This window comes from Bos grunniens, chromosome 28 (assembly GCF_055505025.1).
Source record: "Bos grunniens cultivar Pamir isolate PY7600 chromosome 28, Bosgru_T2T1.0, whole genome shotgun sequence".
Lineage (NCBI taxonomy): Eukaryota > Metazoa > Chordata > Mammalia > Artiodactyla > Bovidae > Bos > Bos grunniens.
Window position 1 is genome coordinate 17,924,517 of NC_141192.1, and position 12,732 is coordinate 17,937,248.

Consider the following 12,732-nt stretch of genomic DNA (forward strand, 5'->3'; position numbering starts at 1 on the left):
AGCTTTGTGATCATTTCAGTCTGTGCCTGCTTGCCTTCGTGTTGATCATATTCTGTCTCTTATTAACCACTAATATCGTTAGCTCTTGTAGCTGGCTGGCTTCTTTTGGGCTTGCACCTCTGAAGATAGGATGGTCTAGGAAGTCATAGATTGTATTTCTGTGTTGTACCAGATGAATAAAGTCTGTCTATACTTCTCTATGAGAGAAGGTCTACAAATACAGAATCATACACCTTTAAGTTCCAAGAGGCAAATAGTTGCATGTTTTTCAACTTGAGAATTTTCTGAAACACCTAATGAGGATGACATTTCTCTCTTGGAATGGGACCAAATGAGAAACCAAATGCGAATCCTGACAGCTCACTTTCCAGGTTTCAGGCACATTTTCTTCTAAGAAATGTGATTTTAGAAAGCTGTGACTCAGATTCCTTGTAAAAATCAATGCAACATGTCTTCCTTAATGTATATATTTGTTACTGCTAAGGTATGTAAAGATTCCTTAAATGTCTGATTCTAACCATATGACCTTTTGAATTTTATATATTCTAAATACTCATTTTGTTCCAGATGACTTACATGTTACATTAAGTATTGGTTCTGCTAAATCCTAATTAATAGACAATATTTACTAGGAAGACTTCTTTCTTTTTTCCTTTCTTCTTCCTTCCTTCTCTTCCTCTCTTCCTTCCTCTCAGTCTTATTGACAAATGATTGATCTACATGTAAGATTTCTTTCTTAAGAATCATTTATGTAAGCTTATTTGGTCCAAGGAAGAAATTAGTTGACCAAACTAACTTATAATCAAAGTCTAATAGTGGTGCACGTGTCCACAGACGAGGTCTAATACTGTGGCTCTCAACTTCAGGTACAATTAGAATCACCTGGGGAGTTTTAAAAACTCCCAGTACCTAGGTGTACCCCAGACCAGTTGAGTCTGAATCTCTGGGAGCTGAACCCAGGCATCATTAGTTTTTATAGCTACCCAGGAGAAGGCAATGGCAACCCACTCCAGTACTCTTGCCTGGAACATCCCATGGGCGGAGGAGCCTGGTAGGCTACAGTCCATGGGGTCGTGAAGAATTGGACACAACTGAGCGACTTCACTTTCACTTTCATGCGTTGGAGAAGGAAATGGCAACCCACTCCAGTGTTCTTGCCTGGAGAATCCCATGGAGAGAGGAGCCTTGTGGGCTGCCGTCTATGGGGTCGCACAGAGTTGGACACGACTGAAGCAACTTAGCAGCAGCAGCCAGGTGATTCCAGTGTGTAGCCAAGATTGAGAACCACTTGATCTGGCAAGAATTTCCACTTATACAATAAACGAGTCATCCTTTCACTGTTTATCTGTATTATTTTAGTGAATGCTTTAGACTTTCCGTGTAAACCTCTTTTGGGTCTGTCTGTACTCTTAACTGGAAGGATGCCATCATGGGTTTAATGAGGATGACATGGTCTGTACTGAGCTATGTGCCAGTCACTGGGAAGTCCTTTTATATATGATCGCATTTAATCCTTACGACCAACCTTATGATACTTAGGTATTATTCACTCCATTTTTTTAAGTGAAGTAGTGGGGTACCATTGCCTTCTCTGAAGTAGTAGGCTAAGAGTGGTTAAATGACTTGGCCAAGGTTTGTTTGCTTCTAAAGCCTCTTTAACCTCAACCACTTCCCTTTCTAAGGTGCCTAGACTATTAATAACACTTTGAGCCAACAACTTTATGAGAGGTTTGTCCACTAGCCATGTGCTAACAAATAGGAACCTGACTGAAAATACCCCTTTATTGATAAGACCTGGAAAGACAAAGGCTGAGGGGGTTGGTGCTACATAGTCCCTAGCTCAGCACAGAGAAAAACTACATGGAAACTGTGGAGTTCCAGTCCTCCTCTGAACATCTTGTTTTATAAAAATCGGCTTACTACAATAAATCTTAAAGGAAATAATCAGACTTGGTTATCCCATGTAAAAACAAATATGGAATTTTAGACATAGTCACCAATGCTGTGAATGAATGTGAAGTCGCTCAGTCGTGTCCGACTCTTTGCGACCCTGTGGACTGTAGCCTACCAGGCTTCTCCGTCCATGGGATTCTCCAGGCAAGAGTACTGGAGTGGGTTACCATTTCCTTCTCCAGGGGATCTCCCCGACCCAGGGATTGAACCCAGGTCTCCCGCATTGGAGGCAGACGCTTTAACCTCCGAGCCATCAGGGAAGCTCACCACCAATGCTGTAGTGTACTGTAATTGAAATCATCGAAGTCAAAATACTGTTGATGAGGAAGTTTTTTCTCTTAACTTTATGGTCCTGTGATGGTCTCTTAGTGCTTTATTTAGAGTCTGAAACTTTTCTCCTGGGATCCAGTAGTCTCATTTGCCTTGATACATCTAATTACTATGGGTTCCAGAAGATAGCTTTGGATGGTCAGAATTATTTATACTAGGAGGCCTAAGTAAGTAATGTGAGCCAATTGATGATTGGAGTCAATAAAAGACAGTAGGAAGTGGCAGGGATTGTGATGAATTCATATTCCATTTTCAGAAATGAGCTCATGTTCCAGCCTGTTTTTGCCATTGAGTAGACAGATCTCCTAATTTTTTGAAAGAACTTAGAAATCTATATTTTTTAGGTGAAATTTCCCAAACAACACATGTCTATGTGTTTGAATTCAGTCTGAGGGTTACCTCTTTCTGTGCTTGCATCTTGGTTGGTGGACCCTGCTCTTTGCTAAGCTATTTACCATTATTTAATGAATGAAGGATAATTCCCTTAGGATGAATTCAAAATGTAGTTAATTTGCTCTCTAAGAGGGCAAGATTTTCCCCCTTCAAACTGTAGACCCATTCAAGTGTCCAATGAGACTATGCTAGCTTTTCTTTCACTTAACTGCAGACCCAGATTTTGAATCTAGTTTTGAGAAGCAAACAGGCATTGGGTATAATTATTCTTTCTATGCATTGAATTGGCTGTAGGACATCGTTTTGTCAGTGAATATAATGCAACATGTTCTATAAAGCTATATGACTTGTAATTTCCTCTACGAATACTGAGTTTTTACTGAAGCACTCTTCTATGAGGGAGTATCTCTGGCCACATATGATTTAAATATGATGGAGTTCTTTATTTGGGTATATTTTGACTTACATTAATTAACTTTCTCTATATTATAGGCATATTGTTGGAAAGAGAGGGGACACTAGAAAGAAACTAGAAGTGGAGACCAAAACTTCTATTAGCATTCCTAAGCCTGGACAAGAAGGAGAAATTGGTGAGACTCTATATATGTTTGCAGTCACTTTTGTATGTGTATGGAATAATGTGACCCAACTGAGTTTGATGATTATATTTTTTGTGTGGTTCTGTAGCTATTGTCCTTTTTATATCAGTATCAGTCTCTCAGATGAGGAAAGATGTACTTACACAGCCTTATCTTGATTTGAGTACCTGGGCCTTAATTTGATACTTTACTACACACTGATGGAATAAAGCTTCCAGATTTTGTTGTGGACTAGGCGATTTCTTGTATGCTTCAGTAGCTTGAAATGGAGTTTGTGAATTATTTCAGGTTAGAATTAGAGGGAAAAAGTGAGATCAGCAAATTTGAAATGAGGTTCAGCCCTTTCCCTATTAGTTATCTTGTTTGTATCTTGCTTTGTAGACTAGGAAGGAAATTGTAAGAATAATAATTAAAACAACAACCTGATTCAAGTAAGTGTTCAGGTGAGGAAAAGTAGTTTAGCAATAGAAACCATGTCAGAAAGTTCTGTACTAAAGCATCAATGTGAACCAGGTGCACAGACTTGTGTTGTAAAGTGACTTTGAGTGAGGGGTACTGAAGGGACAATTTTTAAAACAGTAGGAATTTTTCAGCCTCAAGTAAGTGCAGCAGCCTCCAATAATCCATTTTCCATAAACATTCATGGATTGTATTAAGTCTTAGGAGAAAAGAATTATAAGTACTCTTCTTATTTTGTTCTATGTAAAAATAATCACTGTGGCAGATAAGTAGCAGTTGACTTTAGAGTGGCTGTCCAGAAGAACTTTCCATGATGGTGAGTATATTGTATATTTGCAGTATCCAAAGAGCCACTAGCCACTCGTGTGAGTACTTGAAATGTGGCTAATGTGACTGAGGAACTGAATTTTAAATTCTATTTAATTTTAATTCATTTATCTTTTAATTTAACTAGCTGCACGTGGGCTCCTATTTTGGACAGTGAAGTGCTGGAGTTTTCCCTAGCCCCTTGGTAACGAGTAAACTCTTTTTTGTTTTTTGGCCACGTGGCATGTGGGATCTTCATTCCCTGACCAGGGATTGAACTGGCAGCCCCTGCATTGGGAGGGTGGCGTCTTAACCACTGAACCAGGGAAGTCCCCATGAGTAAACTCTTAACTTCAGAACTTTAATGACATTTTTGAAGGACTCCCATTAAAATAGATATTTAGTTCATTAGAATTACTGTTTTAAAAAAAAAAGCTTGTGTCTTTCCCTAAGTGTTAAAGTTCAGGCTACAAATACTGAAGTAATTTTATTAATTGCATTAAAGCTTATTTCTCTTTTTCTGATTTAAAAATTAATACATGCTTTCAAAAAGAAAAGCTTGTAGAAATTATATGTAAAGTATAAAGGAAAGTCTTTTATGTTATGAACTTCAGCCATAATTGTTGCTAACAGTTGAATCTGTTCCCCATTTTTTTCTATGAGTATAGTAACAGATGGCTAATAATTTTTATTTTGGTAAAAATTATAACAGGCAATAAATGTGAAGACCTTAGCCATTTTAAGATACTGGAGTCATTCCAAAACTTATCCAGAAAAGGTTAGACAGGTTATTGACTTGAAAGCCAAAATATTTCAGTGTGAATAATAAGAGTGTTTAATTGTTAAAAGTAAGAATTTAGTGGAACTAATTTAATTGAAAAGCAAGAGGATAAACTGGCTTATTAGTCTTGTAGGGAAGTAAAGTATATAAAAAAATTGAATTTACTGGTTACAGTAAATTGGGTTCTGATGTGAAATCAAAACTGCAGTTGCATTGATATGGTATATGCTGTAATTAGTTGTTTTGCCTCTCCTAAATTAGAGAAACTAGAGAAGAAAATGATCTGGTAGGTTTCAATTTGCTTCCCTGGTGGCTCAGATGGTAAAGCGTCTGTCTGCAGTGTAGGAGACCCAGGTTCGATCCCTGGGTTGGGAAGATCCCCTGGAGAAGGAAATGGCAGCCCACTCCAGTATTCTTGCCTGGAAAATCCCATGGATGGCAGAGCTTGGTAGGCTACTGTCCATGGGGTCGCTAAGAGTCAGACACTGAACGACTTCACTAATTTGTCCTCTAGATAAGAATTTGGTCTAGTCTGATTTGAAGCCTCAGGCAGTGGGATATAAGAATGATTTTTTTGTGCGTGTTTTAGCTGTATCCGATTCTTTGCGACCCCATGGACTGTATTTGGCCAGGCTCCTCTGTCCATGGGATTCTCCAGGCTTTTAAAATTATTTTGTCATTTTAGTTATGCAGTTGGTTTTTATAAAGTTCCACATTAGTGCCTTTGTTTTCTTCCTCTGTATCTCTTGTTGTAGTCCTTAGACCCATGTCAAGTAAATTCTGACCCGCTCAGATATTTGTAGTTTTAGAATATTTCTAACCTCATCATATTTGCTCTGTAGTCATTGTTTGCTCAACTTTGAATCTTTTTCTGGAAATAAGTCTGAGCACCTTTGACATGCCCTTAGCAGTTTTCTGTGTTAAAAAAATGAAAACATCTTACTAGTCTTATTCTCTGCCAAACTACCTTCTTAGTGCAAAAGGATAGATATAGTAGGAGTTTTAAGCTTCCTTCCCCTGCATACCTTTTTCTTTTAGTCTCTTACCATATTTTTTTCCTTGTACAGAGATAGTTATAGTTTCTACTTTAACATTGTTCCAGTTTACCATTGAGTCCTCCTTTGTCAGTCTTTCTATGGCACATTATTTGAATGCCTGCTTGGACACTTCCCTTCACCGGGCATTTGAATCTTTTGGATTCTCAAAGTGTTCTACTGAAAATACAATTATATCATCAAAAAAATACCGTATCTCTACTTCTTAATTTTTTTGTGCGTGCTTGCCAAGTCGCTTCAATTACGTCTGACTCCTTGCGACCCCATGGACTGTAGCCGGCCAGGCTCCTTTCCTTTGTCCATGGGATCCTCTAGGCAAAAATAACTGGGGTGGGTTGCCATGCCCTCCTCCAGGGGTCTTCCTGACCCAGGGGTTGAACCTGAGTCTCTTACATCTCCCGCATTGACAGGTGGGTTCTTTAGCACTAGTGGCATTTGGGAAGCTCTCTTACATTTTTTTGTTATGACTTATGTCAATTTTCTATTTAGGCAAACAGGTTTTAGGCTTTCTGTTCATTCATTCACATGTGCGTGCGTGAGTGCTCAGTTGCTTAGTTGTGTTCGACTCTTTGTGACCCTATGAAATGTAGCTTGCCAGGCTCCTCTGTCCATGGGTTTCTCCGGGCAAGAATACTGGAGTGGGTAGCCATTTCCTCCTCCAGGGAATCTTCCCGACTCAGGGATGAAACCAGTGTCTCCTTAGTCTCCAGCTGTGGCAGGCAGATTCTTTTATCATTGGAATCCCAGTTCATTCATAATTTACTTCTTTTCCCAGAAATTTCCATCTTGTTTCTTTACAACAAAATGGATATGATAATTTCATTTTCATTTAAAAAAATAGGCTGTTCTTGTAGAAAATTTCAAATGCTTTAATGGGAAGTATTAGGACAAATAAATGGAATTACTTGTTCCATTCCAAGCAACTTCTGCAGTTGCTTGGAAGGAGCAAGCTTTGTGGTTTTGAAAGTACATAGCAGACGTTGCTACTATCGAAGTTAATACTTCAGTATCTCACATCATATTCGGAAGGCTGTCCTTGCCTCTTTAGTAAGTCCTCCATTGAGGTGGCAGTTTTGGTCACTGTTCCTGTCTTCTGCGTCTGGCCTTAGCTTCTGTTTTGAACCAAGCACTGCCAGTTCTGGAACCTAGAGGTTTAATCTCTATTCAACAGAGGTTATGTAATCCTTAAATGATTTTTTTTTCTTTACAGATTGTAGTGTAAGGTTTTGTGGTTTTTCCTCTTATTTTCATTTATATATAAAGACAGCCCAGATCAGAGAAGACCAAGGTGTGGAAATTTTATATCCATACATACAATGCAGATATAGATAAACATTTTTACTTAACCTTGTATTTTTCATACAGTTAGGGTAGGATCGTATATATTGTAGTAGACTCCGTTTTGCTCTTTTACTATAGCAAATTGCTAAAAATTTTGCCACAGTATTTTTTAAAATTGAGGTAAATTCACATAACAGAAAACTCCACTTTTTTTGTTCTTAATTTTTATTGTTTGAATTTCTGTGTAATACATTGTTCTTTTTTTTAAAATGGTAGATTATACACCACATAAATTTACCATTTAGACCACCTTAAAGTGTTGAATCGAGTGGCATTATTAGTACATTTACAGGCTTCCCTGGTAGCTCAGACTGTAAAGAATCTGCCTGCAATGCAGGAGACTCAAGTTCGATTCCTGGGTGGGAAAGATGCCCTGGAGTAGGAAACATTTACAGTTGCTTGACAGCCACTGTCTAGTTCCAAAACATTTGTCAGCCAAAAAGGAAACTTCATACCCATTAACCAGTCACTTGCCATTCCTCACTACTCCCCAGATCTTTGTCACCACTAATCTGCTTTCTGTCTCTGAATTTGCCTGTTTAGATAGTTCCTATACACAGAAACATGCAACATGTGGTCTTTTGTGTCTGGCATCTTTAACTTAGCATACTGTTTTCAAGATTCATCCATGTTTTTGCATGTATGATTACTTCACTCCTTTTTTGTTTTTGCCAAATAGTATTTCAGTGTATGATAATACCTAATACCACGGTTTATTTGTTCATTTATTGCTTAAAGAACATTTGTGTTTTTCCACCTGTTGGCTGTTGTGAATAAAGCTGTTATGAACATTTGTACAAGTTTTTGTTTTTTTTTGAATACTTGCCTGTACTTCCTTTGAGTTTCTACCTAGGAGTGGAATTCCTGGGTCATGTGATATTTCTCTGTTTAATTTTTCATGGAACTGCCGGACTTCTACATATCAGCTGCACCATTTTACATTCATACTAGCAAGGTATGAGGGATAGCTTTGTAGCTTTTGAATTCATTTTCTTACTTCATCAGACGGTCTTAAGGTTACTCTGTTTAAACCTCATTCTGCTTAGACTGGATTCATTAACAGCTTTCTTACCCTTGATACTGTCTGCTGTTCAGAATTATGTACACATTCATGACAGTTTTGTTCCCCAGAGATGACAGTTTTAAGAGGTCACCTATTTTACAACCAACTGATGGTCCTTGAGCGTGTTAAATCTTTTTTTTTTTTTGCTTACAGTAATCACTGGTCAGCATCGAAGTGGTGTAGTTTCAGCCCGAACTCGGATTGATGTTCTTCTGCTCACTTTTAGAAGAAAGCAGCCCTTCACTCACTTCCTTGCCTTTTTCCTCAATGAAGCTGAAGTTCAGGAACGATTTCTGAAATTCCAGGAGGAAGTACTGGAGAAGTGCTCCATGGTAAGCAACAAATAGAACAAAATTAAAAGTTGAAAAAGTATAAGGAAGAGTAAAAAAATGGCTCATAATTCAAACAGTAGAAAGATACACATCTCTTCTCCCACTGAAAAAGGGAACCATTTCTGATGGTTTCTTTTAATTCTGAACTGAAAAAAAATACCTACAGTTGTATCAGCACATAAGTTTCCATGTATTACAGAAATATCCTCTAAAGGATGACACAAAAGGATCATCCTAATGTACCTACCATTCTGCACCTTGTGGGTGTATTTTTATTCATTTTAGCACATGTATAGATTCCTGTAGCCACTTAACCACAATCAGGATACAAAACAGCTGCACTCCCCCCAAAAACTCCCTCACGTCGTCTCTTGGAGTCACCTCTTCCTCACCCCAAACCTTGGGAATCACTAATCCCTTCTTGGTTACTATTAGCATTGTCTTTCCTGAATATATACTATATGTTTTCCTGAGAATGTACTATATGTGAGATTGTGTTTTTTTTTCACTCAGTGTAATGGCTGAGTGGTCTGTTTCAGTAGATTATCCTCTTTCATTGATTTGTTTCCAGTTTTTGGTAATTATAAGTAGAACTACTATAAACATTTGTGTAAAGGTTTTTATGTGAACATAGTTTTCATTTCCTTAAGTACCCAGGAGTGGGATTGCTGGGATCTATGGTAGGTATTTTTTTTTTTTTTTTTATGTTCCAAATGTGATGGGTTTATTTTATTTTACTCTGATGCAAAACCAAAGATTCTACTACCATACAGAGACCAATATATTGCAAGGTCATGAAAAAGTGGTGTGGGACATGCAGGACGTGATGGACAACTGGAGGGTCAGGTCATCTCCTTTGAACATGACACTACACTGTCGCTGAGGAACACTTTGAAAATAACACTGTGGGCGGGGCGGAGGTGGAGGAGAGGCCTGCGACGGCAGGGAGCGGCGGGGAGAGGAGCGGGCGCCCGAGCCGAGCCGAGCCGAGCCGAGCCGAGCCGGAGCGGACGGCGTAGGCCCGCGCGGCTAGCAGCAACCATGTCGGTGTTCGGGAAGCTGTTCGGGGCTGGAGGGGGTAAGGCCGGCAAGGGCGGCCCGACCCCCCAGGAGGCCATCCAGAGGCTTCGGGACACAGAGGAGATGCTAAGAAGCAGGAATTCCTGGAGAAGAAGATCGAGCAGGAGCTGACGGCTGCCAAGAAGCACGGCACTAAAAACAAGCGCGCGGCACTCCAGGCCCTGAAGCGCAAGAAGAGGTATGAAAAGCAGCTGGCGCAGATCGACGGCACGCTGTCAACAATCGAGTTCCAGCGAGAGGCCCTGGAGAATGCCAACACCAACACCGAGGTGCTCAAGAACATGGGCTATGCCGCCAAGGCCATGAAGGCTGCCCACGACAACATGGACATCGACAAAGTTGATGAGTTAATGCAGGACATTGCTGACCAGCAGGAACTTGCAGAAGAGATTTCAACAGCTATTTCAAAACCCGTAGGGTTTGGAGAAGAGTTTGACGAGGATGAGCTCATGGCAGAATTAGAAGAACTAGAACAGGAGGAACTAGACAAGAATTTGCTGGAAATCAGTGGACCGGAAACAGTCCCTCTACCGAGTGTTCCCTCTATATCCCTACCATCAAAACCCGCCAAGAAGAAGGAAGAGGAAGACGAGGACATGAAGGAATTAGAGACCTGGGCTGGAACCATTTAACCGGTCCAGTGCGGGCTGAGCCCAGACAGACTCTGGTGGCCTGCGCAGCGGGCAGGCGCGTGCGTGTGCGGGGCAGGCCGGATGTGGTGCAGGCAGGTTCCATCGCTCTCAAATCTCCCTCCAAAGCAGTAGGGCCGCATCACTGCTCACTCCGCATAGCATGGTCTGCACCCAGCGGGACAGGTGGGGGGGAGGGGGTGGGGTGGGGTGGGGGGGAGGTGCCTGCTGTTTATAATGTTGAATTTCTGTAAAATAAACTGTATTTGCAAATCCAACATTGAGCTTCTGGACTACGCTAACTCCACTGCTGAACCTCAATGGCAAGGGTCGACCATTTGCAGTCAGAATGACCTGAAAATGTAGCCTCTGTCTTTTTAAGTCAGCTGACTTGTCGCACATCTCTTTGTAAGACGTGTATGGTACTGGCAGAAGAGTCGTTTTTTAAAAGCCATAGGCTTTTCCTTGTCCTTAGCTGTAATAATGCATCTATTTTGGTTTCCTCGAGAGCTGTATTTCTGTCCATCACCTGTGTACTGGCCCCTGTGTTCCCCACCCTGGCCCACTCCTCACTCCCACCCCCCTGGTCTTTCTGGAGTTTGTGACACTGATTTGAAATGGATGGTGTTCTCTTGAGAGTGTGTGAGATTGTTTGAGTTAAATTCCAGCTATACATTTTTCTAACATAGCTCTAAGGTCCTTGTTGCTGTTTGTGATAACTGATAGATAACCCATTGGAAACATGTGCATACATTTATATTCAGATGAAATTATGGTTTGCACTGTCTATTAAATATCTCGATTAATTTTCAAAAAAAAAAAAAAAAAAGAAAATAACACTGTGGAACTGAACTGAAACAGGGCAAGAACGTGACCACTTCCGGGCATGCCTTCAAGCACCTCCCTTAGGATGGACTCAGTATCTAAGTTTCAGTGTGGGGAGGAGTACAATTCTTTGGAAGAATAAAACGTTCACACTTTTGAATTTCACAGAAGAATTTTAAGGCCAAAATATAGTGGGTTCATTTCTCTTCACCTCCAGGGACAAAGCTGATGCTTTATTCAAAACCACATTAAGCTTCTAGTTCAAATCCCAGACCAACCTTGTGCCCTCCTGCATTGAAGTTCTTTCCATCGATTAGAGCTGACAGAGTCAGTTTCACTCCTGGTTGAAGGGTCTGAGTGTAACCTAGTCCAGTCAGGCTGGCATTGTTTACTTTAGCAGAGAGAGAAGTTCTGCAGTCCAGCTTGTACTTAGCAGCGATGCCTAGGCGGGTGTTGTTACTGCCGGCTGTCCACTCGAGGTTTATCGACATTTCAATCTTCTCATTCACTTTCTGGTAGATCAACCCTCCAAACTCAGTGCTATCATTCACCTGAGTGTGCAGATGGAAGTCTGCGGCCTTGTAACCCATGGCGAAATTATTCTGTGACAGTTTGGATTTGGCTGTGTCAAAACTCAGGCCAACCTTCAAAGGCCAAAACAGCCCAGCCATAGATGGTTGGTCCTGAAAAATCTATATCAACATTACTGCCAAGACTGAAACAATCCCGTTAATATGAAGCCTTCAATTCCCCATTCTTTTCCTGTGTTCAGTACAAATACGATATTGAGTCAGTTTCAACCCTTCGGCCAACTTATTCTCCCAAGAGATTCTCCCAAGATTTCTGTCCCAAGAGTGTTGTCTGTGTTCCACTTCTGGGTGAAGGTCAGTCCATAGTTACAGATCTTGTATTTGGTCTCTAGGTTGCCTGATGCTTTCCCTGTATCAGTGTAAGCATGACCAGAAGTAGAAAATTCCATTCCACTACATGACTTGGTTCTCATATCTATTTTGACCATGCCAAATCCATATCCTTTGTTGAAGACATCTTTGGCAGCCTTTCCTAGGTCACAGTAAGTCGGCGTGTTACACATATTTCCAACCGGAGGGCCCGTCCGCTGCACCAGGAGGGGCCTGTCCACTCCGCCAGGGCACCGCTGAAGGTCTTCTCCGGACCATGCTCGCAGCACCTGCACTAGGTGTATTTTTAACTTCATAAGAAACTACCAAACTGTTTTTCAGAGTGCCTTTATTACCTTACACTCCCATCAGCAGCATAAGAGAATTCCAGCTGTTCTGCATACTTACCAGTATTTGGTGGTGTTGGCAGTTTCATTTTAGCCATTCTAATGAGTGTGGTGTGTAGTGAGATGTTATGGTGGTTTTAATTTGCATTTCTTTAATGGCTAATGGTGTTGAACATCTTTTTATTGTGTGTTTTTTAACCATTCTTATATCTGCTTTGGAGAGGTGTTGACTTTTTTTTTTAAGATCTGTATTTTTATTTGTTTTTGATTGTGGTGGGTCTTCGTTGCTCATGTAGGCTTTCTCTGGTTGTGGTGAGCAGGGGCCGCCCTTTGTTGCAGC

At 40.6% G+C, this 12,732-nt stretch overlaps 1 protein-coding gene and 2 pseudogenes across 21 annotated transcripts in view; 2 read left to right on the forward strand and 1 right to left on the reverse strand.

The window, feature by feature from the left end:
• Positions 1-12,732, forward strand: part of ASCC1 (activating signal cointegrator 1 complex subunit 1) — a 134,249-nt gene that overhangs the window by 23,106 nt on the left and 98,411 nt on the right. For 18 of the 19 annotated variants that reach the window (XR_015156849.1, XR_015156850.1, XR_015156852.1 and 15 more), the window contains exons 4-5: positions 3,169-3,266; positions 8,434-8,612. Coding sequence is in view for 15 of the 19 variants with exons in the window: in XM_086382135.1 (XP_086238261.1) it covers positions 3,169-3,266; positions 8,434-8,612 (277 nt within the window). In the remaining 4 variants the exon portion in view is untranslated. Of the gene's footprint in view, positions 1-3,168; positions 3,267-8,433; positions 8,613-9,368; positions 9,426-12,732 lie in introns of those variants that run through there. The other variant, XM_086382141.1, reaches the window with a different exon arrangement.
• Positions 9,593-11,155, forward strand: LOC147342936 (charged multivesicular body protein 4b pseudogene; annotated as a pseudogene). Its single transcript, XR_015156854.1, has one exon. The product of XR_015156854.1 is annotated as a charged multivesicular body protein 4b pseudogene (transcript).
• LOC147342937 (non-selective voltage-gated ion channel VDAC3 pseudogene) lies at positions 10,521-12,317 on the reverse strand (annotated as a pseudogene). Its single transcript, XR_015156853.1, has one exon. The product of XR_015156853.1 is annotated as a non-selective voltage-gated ion channel VDAC3 pseudogene (transcript).